Source organism: Tauraco erythrolophus, chromosome 22 (assembly GCF_009769465.1).
Source record: "Tauraco erythrolophus isolate bTauEry1 chromosome 22, bTauEry1.pri, whole genome shotgun sequence".
NCBI lineage: Eukaryota > Metazoa > Chordata > Aves > Musophagiformes > Musophagidae > Tauraco > Tauraco erythrolophus.
The window spans coordinates 6852367-6870500 of record NC_141486.1 but is presented as its reverse complement, the minus strand read 5'-3'; the positions used below and the strand labels follow the sequence as shown (position 1 = coordinate 6870500).

Sequence of the window (18134 nt, the reverse complement as noted above, 5' to 3'; positions counted from 1 at the left end):
TGTCCCTGACACGTGGGATGGATAGCGGGTCTCACCCCGGACACTGTGCTCACCTTGCACCGAAACCTGCACCTCTGCCTGGGCCACCCCTGCCCAGTTGCTGGCCTGGCAGATGTAGAGCCCTTCATGATCAAGCCCCACGCGAGCAATCAGCAGAGTCCCGCCGTCCTCGGACACTACCGCATCGTCCCGCTCGCCCAGGGGATGCCCATCCTTCAGCCACCTGCGAGGAAGGGGACAGGAAGCAAGTCCCTGGTCTGTCCCACCACCACCCAAAGGAGTGAACAGTGGGGTGCTGGCAGCAAGGATTGTCCCCTTGTCACCTGCAAAGGGGCTGACAGCACCCAGATTGGGCAGAGCAGGATCCCAGGGGCAAGAAGTGGGAATGGATACGTCCCATCCCAAGGTATACCCCAAGTTGGAGGTCCCCATCACCCATCCTGAGCTCCCATCCTGATCTCCGCCACAGCTCTGCATGCTGGGTGCAGAGCACTCCCGGGGAGCGACACAGTCCCTACAGGAGCTCAGGGGGACGTTGGCATGACCCACCGCCCTGCAGCACTCACTGGATCCAGGGCGTGGGGACACCCGTGGCACGACAGTGGATCCTCAGGGAGCCGTTGGTGACAGCCGTCAGGTGGCTTTCCCCATCGCCCATCAGCACCTGGGGGGGAGCTGGGGAGAAAGGGGACCTTAGGCTAGGGCCACCCTCAGACCCCAACACAGGGACGTGGGAGCAGCCAAGGGCTTGGACAGTGCAGGACCCCGGTGACACAGGAAGACCCACAGCCCATGGGAGGAGCGTTTAACCAGCGGACATGAACCTTGGACGCGCAGGCTATAGCTGAGTGAGGCGTTGCCCGCCGTGTTGGTGGCCGTGCAGGTGTAGAGGCCGGTGTCCGTCACCTGGGGCTCGGCCAGCCGGAGGGACCCCGAAGGGAGGACACTGTAGCTTGGAGGAGAAGGAACAGAAAAGTTGGATGGGAGGAACAGCCGTGTCCTCCATCCTCTACCCTTGCACAGGAGCTAAGGGCTCACCATCGCCTCGAGACAGACAAGACAAGGTCCCCAGGGCCGCCTCCTGTGCAAGGAGGATGGCAGAGCTCTCCAGGGTGCAAATTCCCTTTGCTCAGCACAAGGCACTGGCACCAGCCCAGGGGGACGAAGGGAGACGAATGGGGACGGGGCTCCCCATGGAGTACAGCCCCTGCAGCTGGAGCTGGCCACGCTCTCGCTTCCAGCCCTGTCTGTGCTCCACAGACATAACATCATCTCAGCCCACGGCTGCAGATTCCTCCCCATATGCTTCCATAAATCATCCAAGCACAGAAGGACAAGCCAGCTGAGATGTGGGGAGCAGCATGGAGCAGTCGGGAGCAGCCATAGAAAACCAGACAGGAACAACAAGGCAACACAGTCCCTCAAGAAGAGTGAAACCAAGATGCCTCCCCCTGCTCCCCAGGTGCAGGGAAAGAAGCGATTAACCCTGATATCGAGGCCCATGGTTTTAGGGATGCCCTTCCAGCACAGTGCTGACATGCTGAGAAAGCAGGTCTTGCTTCCAAGGGATAAGACCGAGACAACAAACACACATCCATCCAACCTCCAGGTTATCTTCTCCCACCAAACAGCATCAAATGACAGCCTCGTCACTGCTGTCAGCCTCAACACCACCAGCAAATAAATTTGGCTCTCCAGAAGTCTCCCTTCGGAGCAGAACTAGCCTTTATATCCATGTCCCAGCGGAGCCAAAGCCACCAATGGGCTCACACAACTGCCTTTGTGCCAAGCCTTGGCCCAGGAGCATTTCAACACCTAAAGCCCGTGAAGTCACCCCAACACGTCAGCTGCAGCACCCGCAGCCCCACTGGCTGCCCATCCTCCTCTCCACGCTGCTCTTCTCCTCCAGACCTCAAAACTCCTCCTCCTCCATGCAAAGCAGCATCAAGCCCCGGTCCAACACCTCCTGCAGGGATCCACCATCCTCAGGTGCATCCTTGGCCTCACTGCCTCCATGAGCATGAAGGCACCAGGCAGGAACACGCACAAAAGCACATGGGCAAGCAGGGCTGGGGAGCTGCACCGGGGCCACCTTCCCTTCCCCAGCTCCAGCCCTGTGTCTGGGGAGAGCACATGAAGGGTCGGGAGCAGCTGCTCCATCCCAGCAGATGTTTGTATGATGGAAAAAATGCTTGGTGGTTCTCGCTCTGCTCTCCTTGGAGACCAGAGCTAATGCCATACTGCTCGGCTGCTGTGGCTCCTGCCAGAGCATTGAGCATCAGCCACTTGATGCCAGGACTGCCCTTTGCTTCTCCCTGCCAAGCAGCTGAGTCCCTTCATGGTCCCAACATCCCTCTGGGGAGACACACAGTCCCAAGAGATGATGGCCCCAGCACCCACAAGGCTTCTTACCTGGCAGTGGCGAGAGGCAACGGCCGGGACTCCTGGGTCCACACCACCAAGGGAGGGGGATAGCCTAGAGCCTCGCAGGGCAGGGTGGTCTCCTGCCCGAGCATCACCAGGATGGTTACGGGGTCCGGCGCCTGCGATCCGTTCACGGTAATCCTGGGCTTCGCTGGGTGGAGAGGGAGTGCGGCTGGGGCAGGAACGCTTCAGGTGCCCCACAGCCCCCATTGCTGCTCTTCCCACCCCGCAAACCCATCTGGGACCTAGCCGGGTGGCCCAAGGAAGCCAGGAGAGTGCCCAGGTCACGCTCTCCCAGCCAGGGATCTGGTGCCAGGGCCAGTCCCAGCACTCACTGCTGATGGAGAGCTGCATCTCCCGGCTGGAGGAGCCTGCCACGTTGGCAGCTGTGCAGAAGTAGGTCCCAGCATCCCCAGGTGAGGCCGAAGGGATCAGGAGGGTCCCGTCAGGGTCAAGGTGGTAGCGTGGGCTCAGCGAAACAGGCTCAGTGCCCTGCAGAGGAAAGGGAAGGGAGGAAGGAAGGCAGCAGAGACTCTCCCAGGAGCTGAGCACCCCGAGGGCAAGAAGAGGGCTCTGGACCCATCTGAGTCAGCTGCTCTCTGGTCCCAGCTTCCCAGGGCACTTGTTGCCACCCCTCCAGGCACTTATAGCTGCACTGGAGAGCTACGTCCCCTCCAAACGCATTATCCTGCACCCGAGGGTGACCCACAGCCTGGCTGGGAAGTCGCTGTCACCCACCTTCGCCCAGGTGACAGTGGGGGGGGGCACGCCGGTGGCATTGCAGCGCAGGGTGACGGCCGCTCCCTCGGTGGCAGTGACAAGGACAGGGCCAAGCTCAATGCCAGGAGGAACTGGAAAGGAAAAGAAGCACCTCATCCCATGTGGCCACATCCAAGAGCGGTGCTTTGCTGCTGAACGAGTGCAGAGGGCACCCGCCCCTGTCCACCGCAGAGCGGGGACGCCTGGCACCCTGCCCCTCACCCTGGACGACCAGGGACACGTCCTGCCTGTGCGAGCCGAGGGCGTTGGTCACCACACAGGTGTACGTCCCCGCGTCCCCCTGCAACGCCTGGTCCACGTGCAGGCTCCCATCAGCCCGGACGGAGTAACGGCTGCTGGGGGCTACCTGGGCACAGACAGAGAGCAGCAAGCAGAACAGACGGTGGGGTCAGACATCACCTCATCCCTGTGTCTTCGGAGCATATCTAGAAACCAACCCTTGAGCAGTAGGAACATCCTGATGCAGCGATGAACCTGTGTTACCTTCCCAACCCAAATTCTCCCCTGGCATCTTCCACCAGCAGCTTTGCTCCAAGAGGTTGGGGCACCCACCCTGCGGCAAAGCCCCCACTGCAGGGCTGTGCTCATGCCCACCCAACATCCTGGCAGTGCAGGACCCTCACCGGCTGCCCGTCCTTCAGCCAGCGGCGGACTGGGAATGGCCTCCCAGCCAGGATCACACAGGGCAGCGACACGGGCTGGCCCAGGAGCACACGGACCATGGGGGATGTCAGAGCTATTTCTGGGGCTGCTTGGAAGAGGAGAAAAGGAAAACAAGGCGAATTATAGATAAATTGGCCAGGAATACTCAGGACAACAGATCTGAGTTGCCTTTCTTCCAAGGTCCAGACCTTGGCTTGGCATAAGCCAGCTCCAACATTCAGCTCCCCCAAGAATTTGGGAATATTTGTCTACAGTTTGGGTTCAAGCACGTATCAGTTCATTAAGCCAAAGAGGTGGAAGGGCATTATCCGAACCCTGCGCCAGGGGTTTGCTGAGCATTCACTGCAGCCAGCCCAGGTGCAGACGTGGCTGCACGGGTCTGCTGCTTGCTCACCGCCAGCACAGCCGGGATCAGCACCCCAACAAAAGCACGTAAAAGCAAACCGTGTCCGGTGACCGCAAGCTTGACCTCCGCTTGGATTTTCCCAAACTCATTCTGAGCTTCGCAGATGTAGACGGCTTGGTCCTCCAGCGAGACACCTGGAGCACGGCGGGGAGAAACCTGAGCCCGGTGGGGCTGCAGAGCCCTGAGCAAAGCTCAGGATAGGGGGACACCACCCTCCCCTGCCCCACCACTGCCTCCAATGGGCAGAGACCCCGCAGCACTCGAGGCTTGTGGGCTGCTCCAGCACAGCCAAGCTTGCACAAGTAAAACGTGCAAATAAACCCACATGTCAACCCTTTAGTACTGCAAAAAGGGTGGGCACGGGGGCTAATCCCGCTGTGGGGACACCAGCCTGCAGTAGGTGGGGGGAGAGCACTCAGGGATGACCTGGTGTAAGCACACATCCGGGCAGGATGCCCACATGCGCTCTCCATCACACCAACGCACGTTCAAACGCTCAGTGATCTTACCATCGATGCGGAGCTCGGCAGCCTCCAACTGGCCAGAAGCACCATGTGGCCCGTGCCAGCCCGGCAGTGGCTCCCCATCCCGCCGGGACCAGGCCACTCGCGGCAAGGGAGAGCCCTCGGCGTGGCACAGCAGGCTCACGCTCTCGCCAACCTCGACCGTCACATCGCCCAGGGGCTCAGGAAAGTGGGGGGCAGCTGGAGGAGAGAGCAGCGGAGAAGGGGCTCAGGCAGGTGGGGCACCCTGGTGACCCCGAAGCAGGCTCTGTGCACGGCCAAGCCTGGGGAAGAGATGGGTCTGCGAAATGCATGAGCCCTGAAAAGTTACGGATTGACTTTGGCATTTGGCGTTTTCCCAAATCTCTTAGGGCCATTGCAGTTTCCATCCCTTCCCTTCTGCTGCTTCTTGAGCCTTTTGCTCCTCCTGACCCTTGGAAATCCTACCAGGCTTCAGCCTGCTTGTACGGAGCATTGACGCTCCAACCCTGGGAAACCCGGGAGCTGGGCGCAAGGGGAGCCTTGGGAAGGAGCAAGCAGGAGGTAGAGACAGGCTGGAGCTGGCAGCCGAAAGGAGAGACGGAGACTCACAGCCCACGTCCAGCACGGTGCTGTCAAAGGCGACGCCAGCCTCGCCGAGCGCCTCGCAGACGTACCGCCCCGCATCCTCCTCCCGCGCCGCCTGCAGCCGCAGGACGGCACGCTGGGTGCCGGCTGGGAACGCCGCCACCGCCTCCTCGCCTGCCCCGAGACCCCCCCCCATGTCAGCACCCCACGTGCCTCTGGGGGTCCCTCCTGCCGTCGCTCCAGGGGACCCCGTGCGCAATGGCCCTGCGGGGTGGCGGAGGGATCTCAGTGCATGGGCAGGGGTTGCCCCCCAGGTCCATCCCAGTCTCACCTTTGTACCACATGATACGGGGTGGAGGCACCCCCGAAACCCAGCACTCCAGGGTCACGTCTTCTCCCACCAGCGCCTTCAGGCTGGGCGTCACCGCCAGGATGGTGGGAGGCTCTGTGCCGCGGGGGAAAGAGACAGCTTCGGTGACCCCCTGCGGTGCTGGGCATGCTGCCCTTCACCCTGAGGGGACCCCAGAGCCCTGGGAGCTGCCCCCCAACACCCTCCATTGCAGACAGCCCCATCCCATAGTTCGAATGCTGCAAGGTCCCGGCCAGCAGCCAAGGGACAGCAAGGAGGGGTAATAAATCCCTCCTGCGGCAGCTCCGAGCCCGGGGCCCCTCCCGGCCAGCGGGATGTGGGTACCAGTGAACTCCAGGGTGATGACTTGCTCGTCCCATCCTAGCGTGCTGCTGGCGTGGCAGCTGTAATTCCCCGCATCCTCTGGGATGGCAGCCCTGATGTGCAGGGTGCCCTGTGCATCCGTGAACACCCTGCGGCAAACAGGGAGAGACGGAGAAACGAGCCCTGTGAAAACGGAGCCGATGAAAAACGCGCTGGAAGAAGCGCGTGGGCTTAAAGCCATCCTGCACCCGCGGTGAGTGCCGGGGAGATGGGGGTTACTACTGAAAGCCGCCTCCACCAGCTGCTGCAGGGAAGGATGTTTCTTGGAATTGGGGAAAAGCATCGAGAATGAGGCTTTTTCATCTTCAAAGTTTAAAAAAAAATAAATCCTTCCCCACATTCCACTCCAGCACCGATAGCCTGACACGGACAGGGAGGTGGAAGCCAAAAGCAGGAGAAATTAAGGGGAAGCGGAAGGAGTATTTTGAGTCTGGAGCACACCCTGGGAGTGCAGAGCACCTGAGTCCGCCTCGGTGGGGACGGTGACCTGGACAAGGCAGGACGGCTTGAAAATAAATATATGAAATCAAGGCCAGAAGCATGCCAGCCGTCTCAGGGGCACGGGCTGGGGATATCACACTTTCCTCTTCCCAGAGCTACAAGCAGCTCCGAGCCCCTCTCCCTCAGCCTGGAGACCCTGTGAGGGGACCGCCATCCCCAGCGGGACAGGGAGGGCAAAGGCACCCTGGTGCCCAGGGGTTACCTCTCGCCCTGCTCCAGGGCCCAGCCCCAGCGCTTCCAGGTGGTGCGGGGTAGGGGGTGGCCCCCGGCCGTGCAGTTCAGCCGAAGCTCCTGGCCCCTGCCGAAACGCTGGGGGCTGGCATCGACCCTCACCCTCGGCACCTCTGCACAGGGCAGGAAAGGTGGGCTCAGCCCCCAGGTGCCGTCCATCACCCGTCCAGGGGGCAAAGGCGTCACCAGGACCAGGGTCCCACACGGGGCAGAGCCTACCCTGGACGAAGAGCCAGAGGGAGGCGGTGGCAGTGCCGTGGGCACTGCGTGCCATGCACTCGTACAGGCCCCCATCCCCTGGCTGCACGCGGCTGATCTCCAGCGAGCGGTTCTGCAGCAGCCTGGTCCGGCCGTCCCCCGGCCGTGCCGCCTTCCCGTCCCAGCTCCACGTCAGGTTGTAGGGCACGGCGCTCAGAACCGTGCAGGACATGACCACGTCTTGGCCCGGTGAAGCCGTGATGTTGCCCGGGGCTACGAGGCGGGGCGGTGGCTCTGCAAACACAGCACGTCAGGATGAAACCAGCCCATGCCCGGGCATGCACACAGAGGCTCGTGGGCACCGAGGCTTGGCACGAGCGGTCCCCACCTGAGACAGAGACGTGGGCTTGAGCCCGTGTCACCCCGACCTTGCTCGTGGCCGTGCACTCGTAAAACCCTTCGTCGCTCTGGGACACTGCAGGGATCAACCAGCTGATGTTTCCCAAACTCCTGCAAAAAAGGAGAGACTGCGGGGTCACCCCCACCCTGGAGCTGCCATGCCACCACCCTGCTCCAAATCCCTGGGACTTTTTTTTTTCCATCCGAGTCAGGCAAAGGGGTACACCCTTCCCACTCTGCAGGCTCATCCCTTGGATTTTTCCTCTGCTGCCTTGGGATGCTCAGGGCTTGCAGGCACCCAGCCAGCACAGCTCAGGAGGGTGTTGCTGCCGACATGGGTCCATCGTGGAGTTCACTGGGCCAAACCAGAGGCTCACCTGAAGAGCTGTTCTTCCCCCAGCTTCATCCTACCGCGGCTGAGCTGCAGGCGGAAAGGGACCTCACTCCATGCGGAGCAGGAGATCAGCTGCGGTTCACGGTTGTACGCCTGGATCTTGCTGGAGATGTTCACTTTGGGTAGACCTGGGCGTAGTTGGGGACATGCACACATGTAACGCTCCTCAGGAGCTCACCAAGAGCTGCTCTGGGAAGTAGGATTAAAAAAATACCCAAGCAGAAACCAAAGCAGAGGTGGTGCTGGAGCCTGTGGTCTCTTCCCAGCACTCTTGGGGAGCACTCACCAGGGACCACGCTGGTGTAGGTAACCCCGGAGAGACGGTGCAGGGGGTGGCCATGGGCGTCTTCACCCTTCACCTTCAGCAGAAAGTCACCCGGGGGGACATGGAGCGGTGAGCCCACCCAGAGCTGCCCCAAAGAGGTGTTGGCAAGGGGCCGTGTGGGCAGTGAGAGGAGGGCATGGCCGGAGGCGTTGAAGAGCTCGATTGCCTGCAAGTGCCCTGGCGGCTTCAGACCGGTGCAATTCACCACCACTGAGATGGGCAGACCTGGAACGAGGAAAGGCAAAAACCGATCCAGCCACGTTCCTGGCTGCGAGAAGCCCAGAAGCGGCATCCGCGCCCCCAGGCAGCGCCAACCTCGCTCACCCTGCACTGGCCGCTCCCCGGGCTGACTGGCATCAAAGTCCAGCTGGGTGGAGAAGTGGGCTTGAAAATTAATGTTGCTGATGCCCGTGATCCTCAGCGAGTGGCGGCCGCTGCTGTGGGCCTGGAAGTGGAGGGAGAGGCATGTGCCGAGGGCCAGGGGAAGGGGAGATGGTGGGGAAGGGAGGGTGCAGCAGCTGGCCCCTTCCAGCCTGGCCACAGGTCCCCTGCCTGGCTGAAGGTGGATGGGGAAAGCCCACACCTGGCAAAGCCTGCCCAGGGATGGGTAGGGGACAAGGTGCAGGGTCTGCCACCAGCCTACCATGACCGACCACGTCCCTGGCTCGTGGGGCTTCACAGCCACCACCACGGCCGAGTTGGGGATGCTGAGCAGTTCCTTCAGACCTTGGCCGTTCTCGAGGACCTTTCCTGCAACAGCAAGCGAACCTCTGGGATGGGCAGCCCAGGTCCATGCCCTGCTCCCTGTGGCCAGTCAGGAGCCCACTTCCCTGGGGCCCAACACACATCTTACAGCCAGGCAGCAGAGAAAACCCTCCGAAAACCAGAGGCAAACCAACCTGGGAGGGGAGCAGAGCGAGTACCCTCGGTGCTTAGCGAGGGTTTTGCAGCTCGTTGCTTTTTTCATTTACGTTTCCAGCACAGGGTTTGGCAATCCTGCAGCCTCCCCTTTGTCCTGACCCTCAGGGACCCTCCAAGGGCTCTCCAGGAGGCAAAGCATCACCCCCCACTTGGTCCCTTGCCCTGGGCTCCCACCTGCTGGATCCCGGACCTCGATCCCCGGGGCAGGGCCACTCAGGGAGATGGTGACCTCCTTCAGGCTAGGGTCCAAGGGGATGGGCCACGTGCGCTCCCCGCCGTCCTCATGGTCCGTGGACAGCAGGTGGACCTTGGAGGCCTGGATAGCCTCTTCCACCCACTTCAGCACCTGGGGGAGGATTAACCCGGATGCCCCCTCACCACCAGGCACGGCCATTTCAGGAGTGGAGCTGTACTGCATCAGGTCAAAATCTCAGGCATGGCTGTAAAACAGTGCCCAGGTGAGGGACCAGCCCCAGCCGGGTCCGGCGAATGCCAGCACAAGAGTGGCACAGGGACAGGTGGGCAGGAGGTGATGGCCTTGGCTGAGCTCCCCTTGCTATGAGCAGGTGCAAATGGAATTGAGTAATTTGGTGTAATTGTTATTGCCAGGTGGCTCCTGCTCAAAGCGGGAATGTTGTTACCCCCTCAGCTCACTCTTGGGAATGCACACCACTAAAACCCACGACTGCCAGAGGTTGGGCAGGGCAGGGAGGGATGTTGCTGGGGGTCTGCTTGGAGATGCTGCCCATTGATGAGCAGAAAAACACTTTGATCTTCCTCAGGTCTCTGACATTTCACGCCGGTCAAAAGCTTCAAGGACAGGGACGGGGCGAGAAGCTCCTGTCCCTGCGGCCAGGCCACCTGCCCGATTCCCAGGGTGCTGACAGCAACAGGAGCCCCCCAGCTTCAGCCTCAAGCAGACACGTCCCCTCTGCGGGGACAGCAGGGTCAGCTCATCCCAAGGATCACACAAGCAGCCTGGCAGTTAGCTCCGGAGCAACCACCCTTCTCCAGCCCTCACTTTGGCTTCAGGCTAAAGCGGTGCTGTCAGAGCAATCCGGGGGTGCCTTGGGCACAAGGGTTAACCCCAGGGAGGGTACGAGAGCAGCTGAGCCGGGCTGGATCACAGGCTACCTCAGCCACCTCATCCCTCCTCCCGTAGATCTTCCCCTCACCTCTGTCACCTGCTGCTTGTCCAGGTGGAAGATCTGCCCCGAGCTGGTGGCAGCAATGCGCTCGTACACGCGGTACCCGGGGTGGCTCCTGTCCCCACAGTCCCCGGTCAGCACGAACACCACCTGCCACAGCAATGGCACCCATAGCATCACGCACAGCCTCGGGGTGTCTGTCCATCCCAGGGAGGGGACACATCCAGCATCCACCAGCCCCCAGTACATCGAGCCAGCCCAGGGAATGCAGAACTGACTCCGCTAACGAGTAACGTAACGGGGTCTACTGCCGCGGCGTCCCCAGCCCGGCTCTCGCAGGAGGTGGGTGAGCAGCACCGCTCACCTGGGTCTGCTTGTGCTGCAGCAGCCGCAGCAGCTCCTCCTGCTGCTCGTAGTCCTTGGCCCGAGCATCAGAGAAGACGTAGACAAAGGAGCCGGGGTGCGAGACCTCCACGGCCAGCCTGATGGCCCCCACGCTCATCTCCGGGCAGTCGCCTCCGCCCTGCGGCACACAGTGAGGGACGACGCACTGGCACCGGGCCTCCCGGTGCTCAGCCCTTCCCTGCTGGGCTCCCGGCTGGATCCCACCAGGGTCTGCTCATGGGGAGGAACTGCACCAGTTTGCTGAAGCCAGCCGAAGCACAGCCAGAGCAGTGCGGTGGCACCACAGGGACACGCAGGATCGCAAGGACCCGTCCCTGTCTCACCACTAACGATGATTAAACAACTCACTTGGGGATCCAGACTCACAGAAGCCACTGACTTCCCACAAACGCCTTTATGGGGCACACCCGTGCCCACTGCAGCCCACCACCCCCCACATGGCAGAACCAGACACCCCAGGCAAGCGCAGGGGCACAGCGAGGACCAGCTCCCGCTTCCACGGGTCTCTGCTCCCCAAAGGGCTGTGAAACAATCCACAGCCACAGCTTTACACCCCCCGCCAAAGCACAGCTGCATCCAAAGGGAAACTGCGTTGCCGCAGGGATTTAGCAACGCAGGGGAGGCAGGGCAGGAGTGGGAATGGATACAGCATGATTAAATTCCCAGAGAGCGTTTCAGCTGGCAGAATGCCGCTGAAATCGTTTAAAAAAAAACAAAACAAAACACCTCAATCAATTTTCAGACAGCACTTCTAGAAGAAGAGATCACTCCCAGCACCCACCGCCACGCAGGAACGCGGGGCCGAGCTTCCCACCAAGCCAGCCACGGAGCAGGGCTACAGGGCTGATGCCTACCTGGACATGGAGCTCCCGCAGGCGCTGCTGGAAGAGCCAGGGGTCCGCGGTGAGGGTGGCGGGTCCCACCTCTGCAAGCACATCACCGCCTCAGCCACCCCAACCGCTGGCACCAGCCTCCGGTGCCACGCTGCCGGCACTCCCAAGCGCCCACCCCAGCTTAAACACCCTTATGGGACCAGTGAGACTCGGAGTTAAGCATCTACCCCGGCTTGGCACCGAGCAACACGTGGATGCCCATGGGCACAGCCTGCCCTGGAAGGCTCTCCCCGACACACGGGGTGGTCCCAGCCAGGGTGGGCTGCAAACCCAGTGCCCTTTTCTGCTGGCAGAGGCTCCCAGCAAAGCGATGCAGAAACCTGTTTACTGCCTCTGCCTCCTTCCCTGTCTGGCTCCAGCGATTTTCATTCAAACTCAGGGTTTCTGCTGAAAATAAAGGCTCAGTCCCACTCTCCTTGCAGGGGGTCAGGGCTCTTTTGGGGAGCAGCTGCTACTTGTGGGTATGCACAGAAATCCCAAGGCAGGGGACAGAAAGAAATTATTTTGGTATTGCAGTAAATTACCAAAACCTCTTGGCAAGTGGTGCTTTTATCAAGGCGACCTGAAAGCACATTTTGGACTCATACAGAAATGTCCCCCCCGATTAGACTGAGATCAGAACAGGTTGGAAGCAGAAGAGCCACCCACAAGCGGGTCCCAGCATCACTGGGATTAATCCGCTGAGAAACACCTTGCCCCATGCCTGCAGAGTGGCTTGGGGATGGGAGCCCCCACCCAGCACCACGATCTCCAGCTGCAGCTCATCCTACGCTGCCATCCCCATCGCATCAGTCACCAGAGCATTAAAAAAAGGGAAAATGACAGTGCAGGCACTTGGGAAGCGCACACTTCAGCCCCAAACCTGGCCAGACTGCACCCCGGCTCCCCACAGCCCCATCCCCCTATGGGACACGTGCCCTCACCCTGTCCCAGCCGTACCTGGGTCGTGGAAGGGGACCAGCACGTAGTTGCTGATGGGCTTTGTGCTCCTGCTGAGCGTCCGCTCCAGGATGCGTGAGGCCCCGTCCATCACCTGCACCAGGTCGTCGTACATGGAGCCGGTGATGTCGAAGACAAAGGCCAGGGTCGCCCCCCCTGTGCCAGGGAGGGGCTCGGCGAGACTAGGGGCCAGCAGCAGCCAGAGACCCACAAACACCCTTCCGTGGGCTGGCATGGCAGCGGAGACCCGCAGGTGCTGGGGACACCCCTTCTGTCCTCACCCTACTCCTTCCCCCAGACCCCCTGGGCACCGTCCCCACACCGGGGAGGGACACAGGGTGCGAGGGGCCCCGCGCAGTGCAGACAGAGCGGGGACCCCGGCTGGGGGGACGCCCAGCCACCCGCAGCTGTAGACCTTCTCCTCCAGCGCTCAACTTCTGGGAGGGACGGAGGGAAAAGAGGACTTTTGGAGCCAGCGGGAGGTGGGTGGGAGCTGGAGGAAGCCGGGATGGGGATGCAGGGATTGGGAAGCAGGTCCTGCAGCCCACAGGGCTGCCAGAAGCACTGCCCAGGCCCCCTCCCCGGCCCTAACCCCCTCCCCACCCCCAGGCTCAGAGCCCCCCGCTCTGCCGAGGGGGAGCCGGGGTTAGGGGAGGACACGGGGGCTCACAGCTGAGCGCTGCGGGAAACCCTGCCAAACCATGGCGGGAGGAGGGGCAGCTGCGAAAGGGACCCCGAGGAAGCAACTGCCCCCCCGCCGGGCAAAGGGCCCTCCCTGGAAGAGGGGTCCGCGATGGGCCTGGGGGGTACAAGGGGTTTGGGGGGGTGGGGGCTCCCCAGCACAGCCGCCCCCGGGACGGGGAGCAAGCAGCCCCCAGAGCACGGACACGGCCGGAGCCAGGAGCCGCGCCGGGGAAGGCGGCGCTGGGCGGGGGCGCGGGCGCTGCTGCCGGCCCCCCCCCGCCGCTGCGGGGCCGCTCCGCTCCCGCTCAGCCCCCGCCCGGCGGGACCCGGGCAGCGGCCGCGGCCAAGGGCCGGCCCGGGGGGGGAGGCTGCGCACCGAGGGCCGGATCCTGCCCCGGGCTGAGCCCCTCCGCCGGCCCCCAGCAACCGGCATCGGCCCCGCTCGCCCCAGGCAGGGGCTGGGGGAGATCAGGGACCGCCCACCCCACGTCCCCACGCGCGGGACAGTGAGACCCTCTTGTGCATCCCTCTGCCCCACATGTCCAGCCCAGCCCAGTCCCAGGGCGGGCGAGGACCCCCTCCCCCCTACCCCCCCTTTCAGCAGGTCAGAGGGGGCAGCCAGACAGCACCTCTGCCCCACGGAGCTGAGCCAGGGGCTGTGCTGGGGGGCTGTCCCCATGGCCTGTCCCCTCCTGTCCCCCAGCCAGGGCTGTAGGTTCGCACACAACCACTTACCTGCAGCCCCTTGTGCCCCCCAGGCTTTGTGTCCCCCAGCTCCACACTCACTGCAAACTCGGGGGGGGGGGTGTCCCCCACTCCACAGCACCACCAAACCTACCACAGAGCACCCCCAGCCACTAACCCTGCACCCCAGCAGGGAGCACCTCTCACCAGCACTGCTGGCACCAAGAAACCCCAACAGGTTCTTTCATCACCAAATTAATCCCAGCCGGCCCTTTCCACAACCACCAGTGCTCCCAGCCCCAGCAGCACCTGCAAAGCAAGGCACAACCTCGGGGTAATGGCCACAGTTCAGAGCCTGTGCCCATCCTTGCCCTCTGCCTGGCATGGGGGACAAATCCCTGGGTGCCCCCGCCATGTGCTGGCACAAGGCACCCCCAAACAAAACCCCCTGTGCAAACACAGCCTCCTTGTTTCGACTGTTAGGGCATCTCCTCTGGCCTCCCGAAAATAATTAGTCAGCCTAGTTAGGAGGGCAAACAAACGAAGATGGGCTGGCAGGGAGGCCTCGCAGTGCTCGTTTCCGGAAGACTTGGCAGGGAAAAATGGCAAACGTGATCTTGCAGGATGTGAAAAGCCTAATCCAGGCTGTGAGCCTCCCCGCTCGGCTGGCCAGCGTGGGGGGAGCTGCCCAGGGGCACCTCCATTACGGGCCGTGAGGCACAATTACGAGATAGTGATATCTTCCCTGGCAGCCGTTGTGTGCCAAAAGGGACCCGAGGGCTCTTGGCCCGCTACATCGACAAGGGGGCTCAGAGGGGACGGTGCAGGTGGGCACGGCATGGCTGCGAGTGGCTTTGCTGTGAAAGAGAAATAGAAGAAAGGATGTGGGTGCTGGGGGGAGGAATAGGACCTGGCAGAAGAAAAGCTGTGTCTGGGTAAAGGGAGGTGGAAGGGGTGGTGTTACGGGGGTGAATGGCCCCCGATGTGCCCCTGGCCTGGAGCTGAGACCTGACAGCTCATCACAGCATGTGGGCACAGTGCCCCACTGCCTGCCTACCAACATGGCTCAGTGTGTCCCCATTTGCAGCCGTGTCAGCGGAGCCCGGGCACTGCTCGCAGCTGGTGCCGCGGCGGCTGTGTGCTCGGGGCACTCGGCACCGGAGGGTTGCACGCCCCAGCCCCCAGCCCAGCTCCCGGCCCCACCGAGCACGAGGGCAGCTTTGGGAGCCTTCCCCCCGCAGCACATCACAGACCACGGGTGCTTCGTTACTGTCATTAAGCTTTTATTTCCACTGTCACAAAGTTCCTGGGTTTTGTCTTGTTTTCTTTTTGTTTTTCAACTGTTTCGTTTGCTTGGTTTGCTCTTGAATTCATCTCAAGACAAGGCAGCAGGGCATGCAAGCCGAGACACCGGCACGGACGCACAAACAGGCTTCATCTTTACAAACAAGGCTCTTTGCTGGAGCTGCTGTTTCTCAGTCCCGGGGGCTCGGCTGTCCCCGCAGGCAGGGGTCCCCTGGGACACGGCACCCATCTGGGGCTGGTGGCCGTGGGAGCAGAGAGAGAGAAGGGAAGGACAGCTTTCCTGCAATGCCACTGGAACAGCTGGGGCTGGCACATAACTGAGACCCCAAAACTGCTCTGCAAGGTGCCCCCCAAGCTGCTGCACCGAGACTGGGTCCGTCAGCTCCCTCCTTGGCCCCCAGCCCTCGTTCCCGTCCCACCAGCCACCGCTGCTGCAGCTGCTCCCCTCAACACCCCATGAAGGAGGGGTGGCTGATGCCCTCTCAAAACACCTCAGATCCCCCTTTTACCCTGGGGTCGGGGACGGTGGCACAGCGAACTGGCTGTAGGTCACCCACCCACCTCGTTCAACCCCCCCCAACCCTAAACACGCAGGAGGAGGGCAGCTCTGCCAGCAATGCCACCTGCCCCCGTGCCGCCCTTGGCCCTGCTTCAAAGCCAGCCCTGCTCCCTGCGGGACTTGGGGACACCAACACCCTTCCACCCCCCGGTCAGTGCAGCCCCATGGCACGCAGCCGGTTACATGCACCCCTGCCCACTCTGGGGGAGCTGTGGGTCCGAGGTGGGGGTCCCACAGCCTCAGCGCCCCCATCCGACTGGGATGCCCTTGTCCTGCCAGCATGGGAGGCAGGCACCAATGGGCACCTGCTTCTGTGCTGTCGGGTGATGCTGCTGGTAGCTGGCATAAACAGGGTCTGGGATCCCCCATAAGCAGCCCTCCGCTCCCCAACTGCCCGGCAGGGAGGGCTCGCGGGGGCCGCCCGATCTCATTACAAATCTCAGCAATGAAAGGGCTGCTCTGGAGGAAAAACCCACTTCGCTGCTCTCTCTCGGGTCCTGGGTTGTGCCGTGACAAGAGGTTGGGGAGGAATCTGCCCCCAGAGCCTTCTCCCACGTCCGTGCTCTGGTGGGGGGGAAACAGCTCAGCCAGCCCAGCCCAGAGCTCACGGAAAGACGGTTACAAAGCAGCAATGGTCAGCACACGAACAGGAAAATGGAAAGAAAGGAAAGTACAGACACAGCATTTTAATGGGGCAAGAGTGACGGGGACAAACAGGGGGGACACATACACACACGCCGCAGTCGCTGGGGCCGGACCCTCGCCTCAGCCTGGCCGCGCTCCAGGTGCCCTTCCCATCGCCAGGGCTGCCGCCAGCTTTATTTCACACAGGCATCAGGAACCCGAGTATGAACAGAAACAAGCCAGGTCTCGTGGGCTGTTGGCTTTTAATCACGAGCAGGTGTAAAACAAAGACAAAAATTAATTATTTGCTGATGTAGACTCTGACCTGGCAGCTCGTGCCCCACTCCTGGTGCTCCGCACATGCCTGATGTTCGCTGGGTCTTGCCAAACTCTCGCGGTCGCAGCCACGAGCCGTACCCAGCGCTTGTGCTCCCCTGGGCACAGGCATCGAGTCGCTCTCCAGAGAGGGGATGGATCAGCCAAGACGTTTTGCTGATGGGGAAACTGAGGCACGCAGAGGTTAAGGCCAACATTTCCAAGAGCGAGATGCTTCAAGCCTTCTTTGCAGTGGTACTGAGAAGCTGCAGATCCTGGTGACGCTCAGGAGGAGCTGGGGGCTCACATTGCTCCCCAAAGGGAGACCAGAAGCATCCAAGCCAGGATCCCAAATCCGCAGCCAGAGGGGGGAACACTGGGGCCAAAATGATTTCCTCGGGGACACTCAGCACCCCAAGAGTGGGGCAGGACAGACCCCATGGCGGGACCCAGGACAAGAGCCAGCCCTGGCCTTCCCATCACCACCGCACTGCGCTTTTTGACACAGACAAAAAACTTTTTCCATTTTGCTCTCTTTTTTTTTGTTTCTAACGTGCAAATACTTCACGAGGGGTGAGGGAGGACATGGCATTGGGCTCCAGCCCTGAGCCCGCCAGCATCAACAGCAAGAGATTGCTGGCAGCGATGGCAGCACTGGCCTGGTAGCCACTGAATTTTGGGATTTCTGGGGTCTGAAGCTCTCGAAGCTGATGCTGGTCCCTCACCCCATCCATGGCGGGGGCCACATCCGCTCTGCCCTTGCAGGGCTGCCTCCCCAGCGAGACGTCAGCAAGAACTGATGGAGCTCAAAGCATGGCAGGTCCTCCGCAAATTAAAAGCCTTTCAGGGGGAAGTGTCGGAGCAAATGAGTTTTGCCTTTGCCTGGGAATTTTGTCAAATGTCGCAGGGTCCATCGTTTATCAGTGGAGGTGATGACAGCGGCGTCACATTCATTGGGAACATCAATTGGCACCGGGAAGGGACCAGTCTGGCAGACGAGCGTTAGAGAAGTCGGAGGCACTGCAAAGATCTACCCAAGGGAGCTGCGTTTTGGCCACGAAGCATCAAGGAAAAGGGGTCTCCAGGAGAGGGAGCGAGGTGACACCCTCCAGGACCCCCCGCAATGAACCACGGGCACCCCCCGGGGCAGGAACCACGGAAGAGGCAGAAATATTGCACGTAGACGTGAGGTCGCTCTCCTTGGGGATGAGGAAGGGTGTTTTTTTATGGGCATCAGAAAGTGCCACCAGCACACAGTCCCGAAACTGGGGAGCTGGTCTGCACGGCGAAGGACTGGCATCGTGGGGCTGGAGAGCCTGTCCCCACCACATGGGGAGGATTCAGACCCCCTGGGGCACCGTCATGTCTCCTGCATCGTGGGACACCAGTGAGAACGTCCTCCACGTCCAGCCATCACCTCCTGCCACCCTGGGGATGGTCCAGCTGTCACCTCCCGCCACCCTGGGGACAGTCCCCGTGGCCAAGGGCTATGGGACCGGCTGGGCTCGGCCACAGGAGCTGCTGGCATCCCGG

At 61.8% G+C, this 18134-nt stretch overlaps 1 protein-coding gene across 1 annotated transcript in view; it reads right to left on the bottom strand.

The window, feature by feature from the left end:
- Positions 1 to 12665, bottom strand: part of HMCN2 (hemicentin 2) — a 36977-nt gene extending 24312 nt beyond the window's left edge. Inside the window, exons 1-25 of the mRNA XM_086625056.1 lie at positions 12431 to 12665; positions 11453 to 11523; positions 10558 to 10716; positions 10221 to 10343; positions 9220 to 9391; positions 8768 to 8874; positions 8449 to 8569; positions 8086 to 8349; positions 7783 to 7927; positions 7395 to 7516; positions 7028 to 7300; positions 6780 to 6921; positions 6038 to 6165; positions 5675 to 5788; positions 5368 to 5517; positions 4783 to 4977; positions 4312 to 4407; positions 3828 to 3952; positions 3406 to 3550; positions 3163 to 3275; positions 2760 to 2916; positions 2413 to 2575; positions 825 to 952; positions 567 to 675; positions 54 to 223 (exon numbers count right to left, since the gene is read on the bottom strand). Of these exons, the coding sequence (XP_086481182.1) occupies positions 54 to 223; positions 567 to 675; positions 825 to 952; positions 2413 to 2575; positions 2760 to 2916; positions 3163 to 3275; positions 3406 to 3550; positions 3828 to 3952; positions 4312 to 4407; positions 4783 to 4977; positions 5368 to 5517; positions 5675 to 5788; positions 6038 to 6165; positions 6780 to 6921; positions 7028 to 7300; positions 7395 to 7516; positions 7783 to 7927; positions 8086 to 8349; positions 8449 to 8569; positions 8768 to 8874; positions 9220 to 9391; positions 10221 to 10343; positions 10558 to 10716; positions 11453 to 11523; positions 12431 to 12665 (3727 nt within the window). The remainder of the gene's footprint in view (positions 1 to 53; positions 224 to 566; positions 676 to 824; positions 953 to 2412; positions 2576 to 2759; positions 2917 to 3162; positions 3276 to 3405; positions 3551 to 3827; positions 3953 to 4311; positions 4408 to 4782; positions 4978 to 5367; positions 5518 to 5674; positions 5789 to 6037; positions 6166 to 6779; positions 6922 to 7027; positions 7301 to 7394; positions 7517 to 7782; positions 7928 to 8085; positions 8350 to 8448; positions 8570 to 8767; positions 8875 to 9219; positions 9392 to 10220; positions 10344 to 10557; positions 10717 to 11452; positions 11524 to 12430) is intronic.
- Positions 12666 to 18134: the final 5469 nt, after the last annotated feature.